The sequence below is a fragment of the Urocitellus parryii genome, chromosome 13 (assembly GCF_045843805.1).
Source record: "Urocitellus parryii isolate mUroPar1 chromosome 13, mUroPar1.hap1, whole genome shotgun sequence".
Lineage (NCBI taxonomy): Eukaryota > Metazoa > Chordata > Mammalia > Rodentia > Sciuridae > Urocitellus > Urocitellus parryii.
In genome coordinates, this window is record NC_135543.1 from 62,279,915 (window position 1) to 62,301,636 (window position 21,722).

General features: G+C 42.8%; 1 protein-coding gene across 1 annotated transcript in view; it reads left to right on the forward strand.

Moving 5' to 3' along the window:
• The window catches only part of Cep192 (centrosomal protein 192), a 111,004-nt gene that overhangs the window by 81,614 nt on the left and 7,668 nt on the right, over positions 1–21,722 (forward strand). The window contains exons 32-43 of the mRNA XM_026401973.2: positions 1,679–1,939; positions 2,196–2,311; positions 3,607–3,716; positions 6,255–6,405; positions 10,363–10,541; positions 11,098–11,221; positions 12,708–12,813; positions 13,220–13,427; positions 15,689–15,768; positions 16,553–16,648; positions 19,287–19,406; positions 20,046–20,167. Coding sequence (XP_026257758.2) covers positions 1,679–1,939; positions 2,196–2,311; positions 3,607–3,716; positions 6,255–6,405; positions 10,363–10,541; positions 11,098–11,221; positions 12,708–12,813; positions 13,220–13,427; positions 15,689–15,768; positions 16,553–16,648; positions 19,287–19,406; positions 20,046–20,167 — 1,673 coding nt within the window. The remainder of the gene's footprint in view (positions 1–1,678; positions 1,940–2,195; positions 2,312–3,606; positions 3,717–6,254; positions 6,406–10,362; positions 10,542–11,097; positions 11,222–12,707; positions 12,814–13,219; positions 13,428–15,688; positions 15,769–16,552; positions 16,649–19,286; positions 19,407–20,045; positions 20,168–21,722) is intronic.

A 21,722-nucleotide genomic window follows, 5' to 3' on the forward strand; every position in this document is an offset into this window, starting at 1 on the left:
AGTCAGTGCAACTTGAGCTGCATGCTATTGCACACCTTCACACCGCACAGTCACCTGGCAGTGGGGCTGGGACCGCCAGCCACAGAGGGCATGTGATGATTACAGGATTGGCCAGGATAGCTTTGTTTGACTCTGGCATTGACTTCTTCTGTGTGCAGTCACTTGATTGGCCCCACGGTGGGCAGAATTGTTTAAAGACCTAAGAGGTTGTTTTTAAACATGGCATCCGTAAATGTGACAAAACACTATGTACCAGAGTGCATAGCTCTATAATAATTTGGTTTCATGTAAAGATAAAATTTGGTTAGTGGAGAAGACCAAATGGGCTGTGTTTTAAGGTTATCCTGATTATTTTTTGAATAGTTTTCAGGTTTACTAGCCAATGTTTGAGGTTATTAGTGAAGAAGATTCCCTAGAGAACTAATAACTGGTGATTTAGGGTAGAACCATTTGATTTGACAGTCACCAAGCCCATGTTTGGGTTTGACATACTCTCTTAAAGAAACCCAGGGTCCTTGTGGGGTTTCTACTGAAGTCAGTGACCACCTCATCTTTTCATAGAGGTGGGCTGAGTAGAGCTCCCCGGGGGCTTTATTTCACAGGAGCATCAAGACCACGAACAGGGTGTGTGGACGACACTTCACTGACACTTCTTCCCTGGACAAGGGAATCCAGGGAGCCATCCCTGTCTGTCACTTAGACTCACCGTGAGTCAGTCCCTTCACTTTCTCTGACATGCAGCAACTTGTCATCCCAGTTTTTTTTTTTTGCAGAATTATTTAGTAGTTGAAAGAATTATGCAATAATACGCACATACCCTACCACTTAGATTGTAAAATCATATTTCACTCTATGTCTCTTTCCCGTATTTAACCATCTATCAGTTCATCTTTTTTTTTTTTTTTTTTTTTGATACTGGGAATTGAACTCGGGGGCACTCGACCTCTGAGCCACATCCCCAGCCCTGTTACCATGCAGCTATCAGTTAATTTTTTAATTATTAGAGAGCTATGCACTCAGGTACATAGTGTTTTGTATTTTAATTAGGCACAGGATCTCACTGAGTTGCTTAGAGCCTCGCTGTTGCTGAGGCTAGCTTTGAATTCGAAATCCTCCTGTCTCAGCCTCTCAAGCCACTGGGATTACAGGCATCTGTCACCACACCCGGCTGTTGCAGTTCATCTTTTTTATGCATTTCAGGGTAGATTACAAATATCAGTATGTTGAACCCTAAAAACTTCTTAAGCAAACATGTCTACTCTAATCCTTGGATCATTCCTCTGTCATCTAGGCTTGGCTTTTGTAACAGTGAAATGATTATTTTTAACAGACTAAAGGGCATGTAATTTTGCAACTCTTTATTTTTCCTTAATGATAAGGTTTTTAGGGGCTGGGTTGTGGCTCAATGGTAGAGAGTTTCCTGGCACATGGGAAGCACTGGGTTTAATCGTCAGCACCACATAAAAATAAATAAAATAAAGGTATTGTGTCTGTCTACAACTAAAAAATATTTAATAAAAAAAAACAGATAAGGGGTTTATATAATGCTGGACTGGAAGTGGGGTAACTTCTAGCCCAAGTACGCAGAGACACATGAAATCATCCTGTATCATCTTCTGACTATAATTAAATCTGCTTTCTTACATAAAAATAATTTTGTATGTGTATATTCTTTTAGATACCTTTGTCTGGATATGGAGGAACAAGTAATCTTATTTTGGAAGGTGTTAAAAAATTAACTGATAGCTACATGGTAACAGTGAATGACTTAATACCTGGCAAAGAAAGTAAAGTTGTTGTTTCTGTCCGAAACACCGGCTCTCGGGCAGCTTTTGTCAAGGCAATAGGTTTTAAGGATTCTCAGAAAAAAGTTTTGCTGGATCCCAAAGTATTGAAGATTTTTCCAGATAAATTTGTGCTCAAGGAAAGAACACAGGAAGTAAGTACAAAAGTCTCTGCCCTAAAAAATTCAACTCATTTGTAGATTAATAATGCTGTATTTTATGGTCAAAAGCTAAAATAGTATTTGGAAGTAATGTAGGAGTTGAAGTGCTAGTCCAGTCTTCTTGGAAGTGCCACATGTATGCAGTTGTGTCTGGGTGGGACATTTAGGCTCCTAAGACTGTTTATCCAGAGTGAACTGACTTACTCAAGAAAAATACTTAATATTCACTTCTGATTTTTCTTGGCATTAGGATGTTACTATAATATATAATCCTCCAGACAGAAAGAATGACTGTAAAACTGCAACAGAACTGTCAACTATATACTTCTTTGGTGGAGATGAAATTTCCAGACAGCAGTATCGAAGGTAGATTGCTTCCTTTAGACAATGTTGGGAATTTTTCAGTGGAAATAATGAAGGTGTAAATGATATGATATTTGGGATTTTTAACATACTTCACTGTGTGCTAGTGAACTGGCAAGTGACGATAGATCAGTGTCAGAGATTTTAAGAACCACTGAGAGTATACTGCATAAACATACCAATTTGGAATATTTCTGGGAATTCTGTGAATTATTTGAAAGAATTATATTTTAGAAGTGTGTAAGATGTCTGAACTTCAAGCTATTGAAAGCATGTACTTTTGTAGAATTTGATATATCTAAATATGGTTTACTATGCTGAACTTCTGACAAATTTTAAGATTTTGTTCTAGGTCTAGGTGTGATTTAAACATAAGTTACATCCTTAGGTGTTAAATTCTGGAATATTTTATTATAAAATTCCGTTTCTTAGCCTGGAGCACCTGATTATGGGACATGTGGCGCTCATGACACTCATCTCTTAGTAGAAGTCATTGGCTGCAGTATGGCATGCAGTAAATACGCAGGTTTCCTTCCAGCTCTTTGTACTCTGCTTTGTTTTCTTCTCAAGATAATTTGGGAAACAGTTTAATTTTTAATTTGTTCGGGCTCATTGGAATGTTTGATAACAAGTAGTTAGTGGTGACTTGCTATAGGATGCTGGAACAGGCCACATATGAAAAGCTCACCTTGGAACCTCTATTTATTATTGTAGAAATAGAAACTGACTTTTAGAGAAGTCAGATTGCCAAGTTTTCTGGATTTTTAAAATTTCTGTCCAGTGGGATATAGAAGTTGGTGTATTTGTTTCAAACCTTTCTTTGCCAAAAATTTACAGCAGTGAGATTTCCTTCGGTTATGAACATCTGGGAGTATTATAAAATAACTTACAGTTGAGTTTTCACTTCAGAGATCTCTAGAAGAGCCTAGAATAGGTATAGTTAAGTTTTTCCATGTTCTTTTTCCCCCCATGTTCTTATTTTGAGACAGATTTCTGACAAATTGTCATTATCACAAATAATGAAAATGTAAGACCTGAAAAGAATCTAATTTTACTATTCTTTTTATTCTTACATTAGAGAGTTCTTGTTTTGGTATAAATATTTAATGGAAGCTAGTGATTTTACTACCACATGTACTTTACAAAACAGATTTTTCTTTTAAAAGTACTTGTGTTAGGAATTAAAATATGAGATCTCTAAACTAATGTGATGTGCTGTTAGTAGGTCTTGCCAATGCATAAATGAAGAGACTATTTTAATACATCAAATTATTTTGAATAAAACTCTTCCCTGGCAGAGCCCTGTTGGATAACCCAGGGGTTGTAAGACAGATCCTTCCAGAACACAGCGTGCTGCACAGCGTGAATTTTGCTGAAGTGTTCCGAGATGAGATGCTAGTCAATGAAGGTAAGCGTCTCAGTGTGTCTTCAGTCTCTTGGTCACTTCATGATGTCATCTGCATCATGATGTGGCCAAAGAAGGAAGATGTTAATTGGATGTGTTATCAGGCTGAATTTGGGCCACAGCTGTGCTACAATGACTTGGAACAAATGGTGTCACTGAGACTCAGTTCTCATCTGTCGAGTGGGAAGAATGGGATCTAGCTTCTCATCCATGGAGAGTTGTTCTGAGGATCGTGGAAGAGCTTTGCCTCATCAGTGTTCTGGGTGTTAGTAATACTATGTCCCCACACATGTTCTGTGGGGAGGCTTGTGAACAGGGCAGAGCCATTGGTAAGCCCAGGTTATCTCATGTCATAAGTGTGAACTTATGGTCACGTTGAGGGCTGTGGGCTCCTGTGCCTACTGTAAGATTTATGAAGAAATTGATGGTAGCAAAACATTCAAAACAGGCATGGGAACTGACTGTAATCTAGGTGGTGGGCCCTATTTGAGAAAAACAGTTAAAAATGTTTAATAATGTCTGCTCTCATACAAAATAAATTTTGTACCAAGATGTGCAAATGGTGTAAAAATATATGTACGTATTTCCAACATAGTACTATTTATAAAAGAAGTAAGACTAGGCATTTAGGTTTAATTTTGCAGTTTTAAGTGGTATGAATATATAAATGACAGAAAACTCTTCATCTATTTAGGAAAGCATTATTTTAAAATTTTGGGTAATATGATCTCATTTTGACAAAAATTATATGTAAATATTCATGCAAATAAAATTGCAGGAGTTTGCTCTCCAAACTGAATATTAGGTGGTTTTTGTTGTGGTAGGATTTCAGGTGATAGCTTTTGCCCTTTATTTCCTAGTTTTTTAATGATGGAATTATTTCTGAAATATAGTACAGCAAAGGAAAAGGACATTTGTGCCTCTAAACAGGTGATATAGAATAGGCTGATCTTTTCCATAAATTAGGAGTCTAGTTCATCTGCTCCAGGGGGTGGCAGGCATGGATTAGACAAAAGTGATACACAGATTTATAATGGACATGTATGTCCTCAGTGTGCCAAGGAGCAGGGCATGGAGAACAAACCTTGGTGGTGGAAGCTAAGGCAGGGCCATCTCTGCCAGTTCTGCCCTTCTTCTCTTCTCTAGGAAGGGTCCAAGTCAGAGCGGACCTGAGCTGTGCTTTAGCAAGGGAGCACAGACTCTAGTGACACTGCAGTGTGTTGAGCACCGAGGTCACAGGCAGGTAGCAAGGGCTTACACAAGCAGGATGGACACTTGCCTTTCAGGGTGTGGACAGCAGGATGTGTCCTGACCACAGGGCCAAGAATTGAAGCTTGCTAGAGCATGTTTAAGAATGCAGGAGAACCCCAGGAGCGGCCTTCCATTGAGAATGAGGTGACCGAGGTGCTGATGGGGAGGGGCAGGCCTGGACAGGGAGCTGCCCGTTCCACACTTCAAGAGGAGTGTGCTTTCAGGGTTGTCCAGGGACCCAGCCAAGCACTGCAGCAGCCCATCCAAGGTAGGGGAAAGCTGGGACTTTGGCCAGGTCTTCTGGACATCAGGTCTTTGGGACATCAACTCTCAGTACAGTGGTATGTTTGTTGTCCACATGAATAAAGGCAGTAATCCCACATTTTCATGTTGGTGAGTGCCACACACTCCTGTGAGGATGCTGCAGTTGCACTTTTTTGATTACTTTAAGTGACATTTGCTTGTACATATTACAAGTATTGACGATAGTGATCTCACGTTTATAAACTGATTTATAGCAAATATTCTCATGATAGATTTAAATTTTTATAATCAAATACCTTGGCTAATGTAATTTCCCATTTAAAATATATAATTTGTAATGATTATCATATTTTGCATAAAATATAAGTACATTCTATAAAGTTTAATGTATATGAAAATTCAGCTGACCTAATCTAGAGGTGTTTTGTCTGAGTAGTATTTTATTGATCTGCAAATTTTTACTTAAACTAGGCGTGTTTCGTGTTTCTGGGTGCTCTGGTTGGCTGTCTGTGTGACCTTCACTTACGTATTGTGCATTCTTAGCCCCTTTGTACTTCAGATTCCTCTTTTTGAAGAAGACATCATACCTACCTCAAAGAATTGTTCTGAAACTTTAGTTAATATAAATGGGCTAGAATGATGCCTGGCCCACAGTAAGTTTTATATAAATGTTGTTGTCATGTTCCAAAACATTTTTTGTTGAGAGGATCACAATACCACCTGAGAGAGGTTGTTACTCCAGATTATAATAGAGGAAACTAAAGCTCAGAGAGGTTAGTAACTTGCCAAAGGTCACAGAGCTAATGAGAAGCAAGGGTAGTAAATGTTCAACTCAGAGCCAGAGCCGTCAACCACTGATGCTGAACTGCCTGTAATTTCATGCCAGCCTGTTGAATTAAAATCAGAATGTCACCTACCCCAACCTAGGAAAATATCATTCTATGGCTATTAGTATATAAACTTATGTATTTTGTGTTGTATTTATGTAATGATTGATGTATTTCAAAATACTGTTTTCTTTTTCAGTGTATGATCTTCCCCAATGGCCTATTGATATTCAACTCTTTTATGGAAACATGCGAAAAATTACCCTTTCAGTAATTGGAGAATTCAGAGATTCTGTCTCCTGCCATGAGTTTCTTCAGCCACCTTCTAAGGCTAACTTGGAATCTAAAAGGTAAAACAAATGTAACTCTGACCAGATTTGAGGATTGGTTTATAGTAGAACTGATGTTTTTCCCCTATACTTCTTTCAAAATGTTTATTTCACCTTTATTTTTTAGTTTAAGTTAAACATCACTTCAGACTTACAGGAAAGTTTAGAAATAGTACAGAGAACTCAAACCCTGTCCCCGGTATCCCTCATTTGCAATTTACTGTATTCAGCAAACTTAGCCACTGAGGCACATCCTCAGCCCTTTCTTATTTATTTATTTATTTATTTTAAATTTTGTGGTACCGGAAGTGAACCAGGGTCTTGTGCACATGATCACTCTATCAACTGAGCTCTGTCCCCAGTCCCTCACTAAACTGCTCAGGGCCTCAGCCTCCTGAGTCGCTGGGATCCTGAGTGTGTGCCACCCTCCCTCGCTACCTTGTCATCTTGATTTGAATAGATCTTTTTCCTGAATCACTAAGTGTGAGCTCTAGGCACGGTGACAGTAAGCCCTGAAGTTGCGAAACCACCGTCTGTGTAGTCATGGAAAACTCCACAGAATCAGAACATGTCATGCTAATACAGTGGTATCATTTAAGGATCCCATACACATTTCCCAGTTGTTAGAATAATATTCTCTATATTTAAATCAAACCACAAAGCAAAAAACTTCCTTTTTTTCTTTCCTCTGTGGTTCAGAGTTGAATCTGAGCTCACATGCCTCTGTACTGTCTCTCAGTATAGAAAGAGTTCTCCGTCCTTCCTCACCTTTCTCAAGTGAGCTAGCAGGGTTGGGTTACCAAATCAGATCTGTGGATTCAAAAGACATTCGGCTTTACTAATAATTTTAGGCAAAGCCTGGGGAAGTCTGGAGCTGCCTGTGGCACTTTCTAGATACTTTTTACAGCATTCATTTACCTGTGCTCTGGTTCAAGTTTTACACAAGTTTTCCAGGTTGGGCCTGTGGTCTTTGGATGACACGAATGGCAGCTATTCAAGCCTGAAAGTTCTGTTTTATACTTTGAAAATTATGTAACGTGATAGTTCTTCAGAGGACTGTATCCATAAACCTGTAAGTTTCAGGTTTCCTTATCACAACACAGTTCTGGAGAGATCAGGTCTATCCTGTTAAGAGCCTTCCATAGATGAGCTGGGAGATCTGTCATTGGCAGGATTTCCAGATTTTTCCAAGTCACCTTTCATTTCTCTGAATTTTCGTTGGTGACATGGAGAAAACAGGCTCCAAGCTAGCTGCTGATAACTCACCCTTGTCCTGCAGCGACTTTGAGGTTGAGGCAGCCTCCAGACCTTACAGATTCAGGTCTCATGCTTGGCAGAACACCCGGGAAGTGCTGCTACTCTTTTTTTGGTGCATTTTCTCAGGTGGTGCACAGTTCTGGTCTGTCCTGCTGCTCACAATATTTATCATATAGTTGGAAATAGTGTCTCACACACCAGCTTTCTCATGTAGCTATACTCAGGAGATACTAAATTGACTTGTTGCTTAACATATTCTTCATATCCATCCATGGTAGCTGCCTGAGTCACACTGTTACTCTTACAGTCACCAAGGGGTGATATTTAGAATTCTGTTGTTCTCCACTTATTAGCTGGCTTTGCATTCTGAGGAAGAGGTTTCGTGTCTTTATTCACTTACATTAGGATGGACTCAGGGGTTCCATGTTGTTCTTCACTGTCCTTGCATTTTATATCCGCCTCCCTGATCCCTTCCGTTTCTTTCTGGCTCCACACATGTTCTAGGCGCACCCCCCACTCCTCCACCAGCCCTAGGGCAGCTAATTCTCCTGGGGGGCATAGCTTCTTTCAGCAGAGACTGGCACGGGGAGCCAGGAGGTTGGCTAGCGCTCACTCCTGTGGTGTCACTGCCCTAGTCCCACAGTGGGCAGAGCTCGTGTGTGAATCAACACACAGGTCCACCACAGCGACGCTGTTCCTGTTTGCAAATATGTTGAAGCCATGAGTTTTGCCAGACCCTCCAATTCTGCTCTCGCCACAGGGCTCTTTTCCTGAACTCTGGACCCTTTTTTTTCCAGTACCAGGGATCCTGTCCCTGTTATCCCTAGCATATTTACCTTTTCCCTCCATCCCCTGCTGTTCACTCCTCTTTCTGGCACAAGGGCCGTCTTCCTGAGCCCAGTGCTGCCAGTGAGTCCTGGCTGAGCCCCCTTGAGGGCTAGTGCTCCAGGGCCCTCCCACCTACCTTGCACCCTGGCCACCAGCCTACTCTCTTTCCTGTTCTTTTAGTGCTGAACTTCATTCAGAGACATTCACGGAAAGCCTTAAAGGTAATAGTTATATACGTTAAAAATCACCTTGAAACTCTTTATTTTATGAGGAACTAATGCTTAATTAGCAAAAAAGTCAAGAATGTTAAATGTTGTTATGGTTTAAATATTACTTCTGACTTGTGGCCAGTGCTGCATTGTTTTCTGGAGCTGTAGAGGTCTGTTCTATTTGTTTTTTGTCACACTGGGGATTGAACCCAAGGGTACTCTACCACTGAGCTACATGCCAGGCGCTTTTTTTGAGACAGAGTCTCACTAAGTTGTCCAGGCTGGCCTTAAACTTGCCATCCTCCTGCCCTCAGCCTCCAGAGTTTCAGGGATTACAGGCTAGAGCCAGTGCCTAGCTAGAAGTCTGATTTGAAAAGCAGGGGAGGGAGGGCCTGCTTAAGAGGTAGAGACAGGGGTTCCTTTCTTTGCCGTGTGTTGACTTGAAGTAAACAAGGCTCTGCCACATGGTGGATGAATTTGGGCACTGCAAAAAGTTTAATTACATCATGTGTTTGTTGATTACAAAATTCATTTGAACTAAATGTATTTAAAAATCTAAGGTTTATTAGAAAACACCTAATAGTAAGTATTTCTAAATTATATTAGCATTTTTCCCAGAAGACTCCTGCTTGTGTATATATGTGTGTGTGTATGAGAGAGAGAGAAGTACGGCTTATTGTTAGCTTTATTGCCTATAATCTGTAAGACTCAACTTCATCGTGCCTTTGCAAATAGGATGTGTCTTTAAAAACTGATCAGACTTTTCCATACATATAGCTTTATATAAAAGATTACAGTACAACACTATTTTTGTTATTATTGAAATGCTATAGAACAACCAGGCGCAGTGGCACACACCTGTAATCCCAGCAGCTTGGGAGGCTGGGATGTGGCTCAGTGGTTAAGCACCCTGGGTTCAGTCCCCAGTACCAGAAAGAAAAGAAATGCCATATAACTCAAGAGCACAGGGTAAGCACAATGAATATAATTCTGAGTCACCTGAACAGACAATTTGATAAGTCTTTAGTGTAAATGTAGAAAACATGAAGGAGAAAACAGCACACACATGCCGTAGTCATGAGCATACTGCCCCAGACACTGCCCTTGACACTGCCCTTGCCAGGCCCAGGCCCCCACAGGCATGTCCTCTGTCCAGAACATGTACCTCCTGCCTCTTGTGGCCACTCACCCTGTGCAGTTACCCAGACATCAAGAGTCTGGTTTTCCCTCAAGTCCCAGTGTTGAGTCATTTCCTAGTGAATCTTCTAAGGGACTTCACATGCAGAAGTCAGCCAGAAAAAGATTAGAAATCACTGAATTTTCTAATTATAGCGTATTTACTGTTTGACTTACACTGTACTTGACTTTTTATACTGTTTTTCTTTTTCTCTCATTTTTTTTTCTTTTGTAATGTTTTTCTTTTCCTCTTGCGAAAAGTGCTGGATGCTGAACCCAGAGCCTTGGGCGTGCTGGGAAAGCTTTCTGAGCTGCATCCCCAAGCCTGTATGCTACTTTTAAGTGTCTAAAATACGGTGGATTTTTATTCACTGAAAAACCCTTTTAGATTTGTCTTAATGTTTTTAGAATTATGAAGAATTAATATAAGATATATGAAACAAACTGTCTTTTCATAATTTTCCCCCTCTTTCTCTGATTTTTTTTAATTAAAAAAATTTTTTTCTAGTGAATTGGGGACTTCTGGAAAACACAGTGGCCATGTCTCTTTGGATGTTTTACCAGTTAGAGGTCCTCAGGGTTCTCCTTTTCTCTCACAAACTAGCCACCCACCTCAAGATAACTCGGCCTCTGAAGAAACTTGGACTGTCCAGCCAGAGCACTTGATTCTGATAGCACCTTCTTCTTGTGAGTAGTGAGGCAACAGCATGTCAGCAGTGGGTTTGGGAATTGAGAGCTACACCCCAGCACCCAGGGCTCAGCTGGGGTACACACGGCTTTGTGCACTCTGGACTGATGGCCTATCCAGGACCAGCTCCTGCCACTGAGACCTGACTCCGACGTGACTGGGGTGTGGTCCTCACCCTGAGGCGGTGCTCAGCAGAGCCACAGTGCACCCCACGAGCTCACCCGGCACTTGGCCTGTCCTTCCTGTGACACTGACGTAATTTGTAATAGGAACATAGTAGGTACATGCACATGTGCCAGAGTGCACACCAGCCGGGAGCAGCCTTCACGTCTGTTTTTCTCTTAATGTTGTTTAGTGTTGCCAGTTAGTTTTTAAGGTTTATCAGATAGACTTATTTTAACAGGGGTTTGAAATTTTTATGAGTGGTTGGAGAAGAACAAAATAAGCCGCTCTACTAGTTTATTTATTTAGGATTCACTTTTATTACTGACATGTCTTTTTTTTTTTTTAATCTAGTTCAGTAGATAACACATGGCATTTATCTCTTGATAACAGATGACATGGCAAAAACTGGATGTTTCCAGATTGCAAATCATTCCATCAGGTTGCTGAAATTTGAGCTGTACTGGCCAGCACATTGCCTGACAGTCACACCACAGCACGGGTTTATTGCCCCTGAGTAAGTATATCTCTGTGCTCTTCAGGTGCTATCATGGGTCAGATAATAGATTACTTAAATTTGTTCAGGGGCTGGGGGTGTGGCTCAGTGGTAAAGTACTTTACCTACCATGTATGATGGTAGGTTCTGTCCCAAGCACTGCAAAAATAAGTGATGAATGTCCGTGCTCAGTGACAGTTTGTACTATGCTGACTACAGAGTGCAGCAGGCTCTGTGGGGCATCAGGGGGTTCAAGAGATCACATACACATCAGGGCTGGTGGCCTGACGTGGCAGACAGGCGTATTTGAGGTGGAACAGTGACCCTGGGATGGAAGACTGAAGAACGTTCTGATGCAGCACTCCACCCCCAGAATCCCCCGGCAGTGATAAACCAGGGCACTGGATGAAGGATAGAGGGATCTTAAAACCAGATGGTCTGCCTTTTACCTCCTTGGTTTGGATTATATATTCTGTTTGTTTATGAAGGACTTTTTATACTCAGAGCTTCCTGACTTATAGGATAGCTAAGCCATAACCCAGCTGATTATTTTCTACACAGAATCGTGTGAGAAGTCTTTGAGGGTAGGCGGTTCATGCACAGTTCCCCCTGTATGAAGCTAATTACCAATAGTGGGTAAAGCTGCAACTCTGCAGCTTTTCAGGGACTTTACCTAGGCTAGCCCAGAGCTCTCCCATCTGGAAGCTGCTTCACACTTGAGATTAGCAGATCTGCAGAACGAATGGAGTTTAATTACTTTGGCCCAAGTGATGAATGTATTTTTTAGAGTTTACCTGGCGGAGACTAAACAAAGGCAGGGACAGGAACACTTGAGAGAAACATTGCAGGGACCTGAGCAGTCAGCTCAGCATGCACTCGGGGTTTCCTACGCACCGTGTGCAGCAGGACCTTTCTAACCAGTGCTTGAGAATGCCTTCTTCACAATTCACTTTCTCCATGGCCTTGTATATATAACAAATTGCAGTGGAAAATAACCTCACTCTGCCATTTTTGACATGTGTAACTAGTGATTTCTTTTAGTCATACGTCTGATCATGTGATTTACATTTAAACTCCTTTTTGGCACTCGTGGGTATTAAAGAATTTTGTGCTCAGGAAAGATCAGTAAGTGGGTGACAAAGAAACCGATTTCCCACTTCACGTCTCCTCTCCCTCATCTCCTCAAACCCTTTCTTCCAGTCTGCTCTCCAGCTGTTGTCTTCTTATCTAGAGGCCCAGAGCATTTGTAGAGTGAGACCTTCTGTTCTAATTGCTTTTCACCTGCACCTTGTCCATGCCTGGTGGGTTTTGTAATTCACCTGTTAGCCTTTGAGCTGCGCATGGGAATGTGGGGAGCTGACCTCATTCTCTGCTGTCTCCTAGACACAGGAAATAGTCGGTCGCGGGTAGAACAGTATTTGTGACTCTTATCAGTCTGCTATGGAAGTACAGGATATTCATGGTTTTTATTGTGAAATTCTTTTTTTTTTTTTTTTTTTTTTTTAAGGAGTAAACTACAAATTCTTGTGAGTCCTAATTCCTCCTTATCCACAAAGCAAACAATGTTCCCATGGAGTGGTTTGATCTATATACACTGTGACAGTGGACAGAAGGTACTTGTAAAGTGTTTTTCTGAACAACATTTATTTTGTAGCTTCAGTTTCATAATCCATATTAACCCTTAGATTTCAGAAGTCCTGTGAAGGTGTTCTTCCAGCCCAGCGAGGTTTATTTAGCTGGAGCACTTAGTACAGATTTGCCTTTAGTGATCTGAGTGATTCTCTTAGGGGTTGAGAGTGAGGTCTAAAAGCCATTGCTAATTTGCAAAATTTTCCTTGAAAAAGAAAAAAAGGGTGGTTGGGGAGATAGACTCAAAGTTGAGGTCTGAATAAACTTTAATTTCTAAGTCAGCATTTCATTCTTTTGGCATTTCTTTTCTCTACCATAAATTTAGAATCAGAATTGTCTCTTTTATGATGGGTTTATTTGTCTCTTATTCTTTTATTTGGCTCATTTCAGAAAACTGTGAAAGTTCAAATTCGAGAAGATTTGACTCAAAGAGAACTCTTACCTCACTCGGCCTCTGGTCTATCTGGAGTTCTTACCCCAGCACCTGAGCCTTCCTTTCGTCATTTGGTAAAACCATTGACAAAGCCACCTTCCACGAAAATCGAAATAAGAAGCAAAACTGTTACTTTTCCCACAACAGAACCTGGTAAAACTTCAGGTATGTATCATGGTATTAGGTGGGTCAAATGTCTATGGCTATCGAGTCTTTATGCTCAATTGTTTTTTAGTTAAATTAATTTGTTTTTGTGATGCTGGGCATTGAATCCTGGTCCTCGCATAGGGAGACAGCCACTGTACCACTGAGCTGCGCCCCCAGCCCCTAATGCTCTCTTCTGAGGTAACCTTAGCATAGTGATGAGTGTAAATTTCTCCCCAGCTTCAGGAGAAAATCCAGTGGTCACTGACAGTCATTTCAGTGGTGGGCTGGATTTGGAAATGTAATCTTAAAGTATGAAATCTAGACACTCAGTAACTCTGTGCATTCCAAGAATCTTAGATTTTATTTGATGATGAACCATCCCTCTCCAACTCTCACCAGAATTAATGAATGAGTAGGTGGAGAAGGAAAGTGGGCGCAGCCGGGTTCACACACCACCTGTACAATAGCCACATAACCGTGTTGTCAAGGATACCCCTCAGATATCCTGAGGTCATTTCTCCTTTACCTTTGTCTCTCCTCCTTTCTTTTTTTTTTTTTTTTTTTTTAAAGAGAGAGTGAGAGAGGAGAGAGAGAGAGAGAATTTTTAATATTTATTTTTTAGTTCTTGGCGGACACAACATCTTTGTTGGTATGTGGTGCTGAGGATCGAACCCGGGCCGCACGCATGCCAGGCGAGCGCGCTACCGCTGAGCCACATCTCCAGCCCCCTCTCCTCCTTTCTAGTGGAAAGGAATGGTGGCTAGGACACAGAACAGCCCTCCCTGGGCCCCTGGCTTCTGGCCTGTCACTGTTTTTTTCTGTCCTTCTGCCTCAGTTTCCTTCTTCCTTGGGCCTCTCCTGGACCTTGCCCTTCACCCCTGATTGCTCACCTTGCTTGCAGACAGTGTCAAGCCTGACTCTTGGCTGACTGTTGGTCACCACCCTCTCCAGCTCACTCACTCTGGGATTGCAGCAGTTCTCTGAACTTGCTGAGGCCTCCAGTCTGAAACCCTTCAGCCTCAGCATTCCCCACCACCCTGCTCAGATCTCCTCCTCCAAGGCCCCTAGGATCCTGTGCTCTGCCATCATGGCCACTGTCTCACATCCTTCCTTAACTGTCTTGTGTGCCTCTCCCTCTACATTCTGACCCAGGTTCAATCAACCTGTCTTGTATTCCATGTCCCTAGCACGGAATAGTCCTAGACAAAACGGTATAGCCATTGCTGACAGATTCATGGTCAAATGCCCCTTTATCCCGAGGCTTTGGAACCCAACCTCCCAGCTGTGTGTGTCTCTTCTCCCTCATAGGTCTGTCTCATCTGCACTTTCTCTTGCTTTTCCAGCTCTCAGTGGTGCCCCACACAGGAATCGGGAAGCTGTTAAATGAGAATGGAAGGCTTCTGTTTCTCTCATAAATAGGGCCTCTGCTTGGAGTCTCACCACCTGTTCTTGCCTGCTCAGGGACTTTCTCCACACCTCCTGGGTCATGAGTGCCTCTATTTCCATCAGCCCCAAGGTCACCTGTGCCACCACAGTCAAGGAGGTGCCTCCTGGGCTGCCGCCTCTCCCTGCAGCTACCCGCTTTCCACGTCCCTCCTGCTCTCCGGTTGTGCTGCCTGCCTTCCCTTCCTCAGGCCCAGAGCTGCTGAAACTGCTCCAGCTGTGAAGGTCACTGTAGAGCCCCATTTCCCTTTGAGTTTCAGCCTCTCCTTCCTCCTTAGAACACCTCTCATAGCCTCTTGGATGCTGATGCTCCAGGTTTTCCAGCCTCACTTGCTCTTTGTTAGATTTCTTTGTGAACTTTAGCCTCAACTTCCAAAGCTTGACATGTCTGGATCCTGGACCTGCCGTGCCCCTCTCTCTCTGTGTTCTTCTGAGCAGTTTCCTGTCATCCCTAACTCTGTGCTCAGGTGAGCTCCCTAAGGTACCTGCCTAGCACTGGCTCAGCTCCTGCACCTGAGCATCTTTCAGGTGTGTCAGAGTAACATGCCCAGGACAGGCCTGCTCCTGTCCCAGTCTCTCCATGTCAGTGGGTGGCACTGCTGTCTTTCCATTTCACTGTCATCTTGTTCCCTTGCTGCGGCCGTTCAGCATCTTTGTCTTAGGCTTAAAATAGGATCAATAAGTATCTGACCACTTGAGTTTTTTAAGAAAATTCTGAAGCTCCTGTTGGACTACAAAGGGCTCCCTCCTTGTAGCGAGGTCACGAGGCCTGTCACAGAGGGCTACTCATCACTGGACTCTCTCAGAGTGAGTTGTGGTATGTCTGTTCCTTTTAGAGAACTGTCTGGAGCTCGAGAATCACGGCCCTGCAGACGCGAGGTGGCACTTGTCGTCCTTTGCTCCGCCATATGTCAAGGTCAGTCATGGTGATCTCGAATGCACCCGTCTCGCTGCCTTAGTTCTGTATGGGGTGTTGGAGCATGAGCTGATGCTTCAGTTGTTTGTCCCACCAGTTCATTTACTTGATTTTCCCAGTAGATGGGATGATATATATCTTTTTAACTGATTAAAATAATTTGTGTAAAAATATGTGCTAGCTCCATTTAATTGTGTCTCTGAGTCCTGATTCTTATCTAAAATGATTTCAGGGTCGTCTTATCAGGCACTGTGGTGTGCTCACTGGCTTCCTCTCCACGCTGATGTGGCTGTGGTGCAGGAGGGGGCACTGCCTGAAATGAGCAGGCTTGCCATCTGTGTTGTTACAACACTGGAGCCTCTCTGCCTTGGATTTTTCGTGAAAATTAGTTTTGAGCCATAAACTAAAAACAATAAAATGTGTGCAAAAGATAGTTTTCACATCTAATGCAGAGATGTGATGAACTGGTATCGTTTGGGATGTTGAGGTGTAGGTCCTGGCCTTTGAGGGAAGGCAGTCACTTGACACTGTAAACAGAATCATGAAGGACACTGGGGCCAAGGAGGTTCTAGAGATTGCCACGCATGGCCTCTGTGTGGTGAGGACAGCCATCATGATGGGCCCAGCCATGGGACGCACCATCTTCTGGGAGTGCTTTGCGCCCTCCTCATCTGCTGCTTCCTGGGCTGCTCTGTCCTTGATTACCGTAAAGGTAATTGTGTCTCTGAAGTGATCCATTCATTCCTTCAATTTTTGCTTAATTGTTTAAATTACCACTTTGCAGGGAGTTGACGAAAGTGGAGATGTTTTTAGAGCTACCTATGCAGCATTCATATGTTCTCCTATTTCTGGGATTCTGAAAAGCAGTGGAATCCAGAAGGTGAGTTGGGAGTTATTTTATAGCTCGTTGGCAGGTCAGGCTGCTCCTTTGAACTAGCCACATGTTTCTTTCCCTTGTCCCAGCCCTGGCCTCAGGGAAAGGGGCCTCCTCGCTGCAGTCAGCACCTTCCACTGCTACAGCAGGAAGTCTCGCTGTGAGGGAACTGGCAGCTAAACGAGCACCCTGCCCAGGGTAAGGGCCTCAGCTGCCAGCGCTTCCAGTGCATGTCCCTGCCTACATGACAGTTGTGCCTACCAGCCAGAGCCAGGGAAACCTGCTGCTGCTCAGGAAGACCTCTGTGTTCGTGGCTGAGTCCCCAGTGTGTCTTCCAGCTGCTGTGAATCTCTGTGGTCTTCATTCATCTCTGGACCTGACCCAGCCCCTTCAGATGTCCCCCGTGGTGCTCGACAGCCCCTGGGATTCAGCAGTGCTCTTCTTCATCCCAAGGGCTAAAGTCCATTTAGACCATGGGAGGATGGGGAGTGGCTGCTGATGGTGTAGGACTTCCTTTTGGATTGTTGGAAATATCTTAAGACTGGTTCATGGTTCACAGTTGTCTAAATGCACTGAAAACCACTGACTGCCTTTGCCTTGGGTAACCTGTGCGGTGTTCTGTGTTCTTCCACAGTCAGTTGCTGCTATAAAGGGACACAAGGGAGGTATAAGAAAATCAAGGTTTATTGTTCTCATTGGTCTCATGCCGAGCTGGAAGGAGGAGCGGTCAGCAAGGTGTTCAGATAGCAGAAAACGGGAACCAGGGGTAGCTCATACCACAGCTGCTCATGAGATTCCCATAGGAAAACAAGGCAGGGCAAGTGAGCAGGTTGGGATTGGCTAGCTTGATAAATTTTGGCCAAGTGTCAGCTGATTGACAGAGAGAAGCCCTGCTTCTCAGGATGGGTTCTGTGTGAGTGAGTTTGCATATCTAAGGCATGCCCCTACCCAGGCCCTGGCTGTCTCTAAGGACTGGGCAGCCCAGCCAAAGAAGGTGTTTAAGGTGCAAGACATTGTATGCTTGTGGGTGTTTATATAAATATATAAATAAAGTATGGCATGTGAATTGTGTCTCAGGAAAGCTGTAGGAAAGAGAAGGTGTGGGCTAGATTGTGTCCCTAGAGTTTATCCCTTTCATAAAATACGTAACAGCAGCATAAGCTCTGTGAGGGCCTTGATTTTTGTTGTTTGGCATGTCAAACAACAAAAATCAAGGGTTGAACTTATTATTTATCACTTTGCAGGTAGTTGGTAAATGTGTCAGATGGCTTCTAGGCCTCATCACTTAATTTGTATTAAGGAAATTAGCAAAGCACATTATTCAGAGTCCATTTAGGAAAGTATTACCCTATAGCACAATCACTGATGTATATAATAGTGACCCAGCAGGGGGGAAAGGTAGTTACAATCTTGTTCTTAAAGTAGCAGACACAATATATTTTTTTTTGAAACATTGGTTGTGTGATATGAGGATAGTAAGCATCAGAGTTATCAGTGTTACCTAATATTACAGGCAGTGTTATCCGTCTTTTTCTTTGCTCTTTGTGTTGGGTGTCTGACAGGTGTGATTGTGGTTAGGAGTCTCCTTGGCATTTCCGCCCTTGCTTCCTCATCGGAGTCTGGGCCCTCTTTAGAGTTTAGTCCCCTCCTTGGGCTGCCATCACCTGACAGGCCTGCCTATCCTCCTGTCTGTCAGAAGCCTTCACCTCCAGCTGCTTGGAGGCTTCTTGTGTTCTTCAGGGGTAGAAATGAGGTCACTTACGTATATCACATTTAGGTTCAAGCACAGATTCTGACTCATTGTTAGTTGAACTGGTGATTAATATTATCAACACTGAAATCTTTGGTAAAGCTGAAGCTCTTAACACTGGTAAATGGCATAAAATACCATTTCAAAAATATTCATAACTTCTTTTCAGGGTGTGGTGGCGCACACCTGTAATCCCCTTGATTTGGGAGGCAGAGGCAGGAGGATTGAAGTTCAAGGCCAGCCTCGGCAGTTATTAAAACCCTGTCTCAAAAAAAAAAAAAAAAAAAAAGGCTGGGAATGTAGCTCAGTGGTATAGCACCCCTGGGTTCAATCCCCAGGACTGTGTGTGTGTGCTTTCACAGCCTTCTCATTGAGCTTTTCACAGGTTGTACACATGCAGGTTTGTGTGTGACCTTGAACTGTGTCATCAGGACAGCTGGCTCTGCTGGTGCTCTGATCACTGAGTCCCAGCTCTTCCCTTGTTCTTCCTGGTAGCCTCCAACCCTATCTCTGCAGCTTTATCCTTGTGCATTATGGCCAGCAGAGGGGACCATAAGCATGTTGGTCAAAAGCCAGATTGTTTTTCTGGTAGGACTTTCCCCACCCCCGGGGTCTTGTGCTTGACTGCTCTAGTACTTTGAAACTTTTTCTCCAAAATGTATACTGTGAATTTTGAGGAATGTGTTGTATAAAGCCTTAAACAAAAGTACCTGGTATAGATACTGAGCCCAGTGGAAATAAAACTGTTCAAATTCTCTTTGAATTACTAAGCAAACTAACCATTGCAAAAGCATTTGTTCCTTTAGTTTTTAATACCCAAATTTTGTATTGCTAATCTAACTGCATGTGTGTGGTGTTCAGGGTATGAACATTTCTTCTGGGTGTGTCTTATAGGTCTCCATCACGTTTTTGCCCAGAGATAGAGGGGATTATGCCCAGTTTTGGGATGTTGAGTGTCATCCTGTTAAAGAGCCTCACAAAAAGCACACGTTAAGAGTCCAGTTCTCAGGACAAGTGAGTATTAAACTGCAGTTAGCCAAATTGTTTGTGTATTAAAGTGAAACCTGTGTGAAAAACTTCTGAAGATGGAGAATATTTTTCTGATACTATTTCATTCTCATTAATTCTTTTTTTTTGGTGCTAGGGATTGAACTCAGGGGCACTTGACCACTGAGCCATATCCCCAGCCCTGTTTTGTGTTTTATTTAGAGAGAGGGTCTCATTGAGGTGCTTAGGGTCTGGCTAAATTGCTGAGACTGGCTTTGAACTCACGATCCTCCTGCCTCAGGCTCCCTAGCTGCTGGGATTACAGGCGTGTGCCACCATACCCTGCTCAGTTTCACTAATTTTTATATTTTCTTTTCTGTATTAATTGATACGTTTGAAGTCAGGGTTTGGCTCGCTTGTTCATAAACTTCATAAAACTAGTGTTTGACTTCATTATATGATGCTATCTGTGTGTATGTGTGCATACGCATAAAAAGGAAAGAAGAAAGGGAGACTAGACAAAGTAGGTAATAGGACTAGTAGTTCAGAAGTTTTTAAAATCATAAGTCTTTAAAATGTTTAAAGGAAATGATAGAATTACAAAACGTCAATGTATATTTTCTAGAGTGTTCATTTCTCCTTCCCACCTTGTGATTTTTCATACAGAGTGTCAGAGCTGAAAACAAGCCTGAAAATGCACACCCTTCCACAGACACCCTCATTAAAGTGGATAATGCACTCACTCCTCGAAGACGTGCTGTGTCAGAGACCTCTGGTGTCCTGCCCAGGTGTGTTGGTGGTCATCTTGGGGGTCAGTAGTCAGTAAGAGGCTTGCTGTGGTCAGTAAGAGGCTCAGTGACTTCACCTGTGTTTCCACATGGGCCTCTACCATGCCAGTCAAGGTACGAAACAGAGTGTGCCTCTCACCTCAGAAGGTTCTTTTTTGTTTTTGTTTTTGGGTCCTAGGGTTGGAACCTAGGGCCTCATGACATGCTAGGTAGGTGCTCTGCCCCTGAGTTACACGCCAACCTAGCCTCACCCTAAAAAAAAAGTCCTCAGTGTGTCCTTTTATGGTCCAGATTTGTTCTGCTCCAGTTTCTATCATCACGGATTAGTTTTGTTTGAATGTCATGTACACATATACTCTTCGTGTCTTTTTCCATCAGAGAGTTTTCTGAGATTCATTCATGCTATCGAATATATCTATAGTTTTTTTATTGTTTAGTATTCCTTTATATGATCACAACACGATTTATTCATTTTCCTATTGACGCTTAGGTGTCTCATAATTTGGACCTATTATGAATCAAGATATATTAACATTATTATATGGCATTTTTGTGGATATATGTTTTTATTTGGAGTAAGTGTAATGTGATTTTACTCACATTGGTGGGTCACTGCTTAGTGTGTATTTAAGTTTAAAATAAATTGCCCCGTTTTCCCACAGTGACTGCCATTTTACACCCCCACAAGTAGCATATGCAAGTATATTCTTAAAAACTTTAAAATTTATACACCTTTAATAATGATATTAAAAAATCCTACCTAATGAAATTTTTCTATCTATCCTAATTAATAATTAAGCTTAATTTAGTTTTGGAATAAGGTGCTTAAAAGAAAAAATATGTTAAGCATCTGCTAAATTTACTATAAATTTGGTCACTTATTTTCTAATAGGAGCAATAATATATTTTGGGAGAAATTAGAAACCTTAACTAGAGCACAACTGTGCTCCCAGCACACTGCTGACTTCCACCCGTCTCCCTCCACCTGCTGAGGGCTTGCTGTTTGGTGGGCTGAGAGGGGGGACTCAGAGGGACTCCCCTAATCCCACCTCTGGGGACTCCTCCTGCAGGAGGAGCCATAGCACATTTGATTGCAAACCATGGAGAGGACCGGAGAGAAGTAAATGGGAAGCATGGCCAAAGTTGCTTGTCTGTGGTAGCTGGAAAGAGCTTCCTTGAAAAGGGACACTTAAGCAGAGGAGGATGGGTGGACATGGCCCAGTGAAAGGGGCAGACGGGTTCCCCTTGGTCTCTGGGTTCCCCTGTGTAGAGACCAGTGGAGATTGTGGGCTCTGAACCCATGTGGAAAGGGAGAGGCACGACAGGAGGCTCGATGTGTGTGTTGTGCAGACCACAACAGGCCACGTGCGAGCGGGAGCAGGGCCGCTTCTCTGGAGATCTGCTGGGAGCCGTGGAGTGACATGGTCTTCTGTGTTTATAGAGCTTCCTCTGTCATAGCAAGCCTAGGCATGCACATGAGCCGACCGCTATATCTGTGTCCAGGAGGGAGGTGGTGTTGAGGGGGTGCGAAAACTCGGAAGGAGACCATGAGACC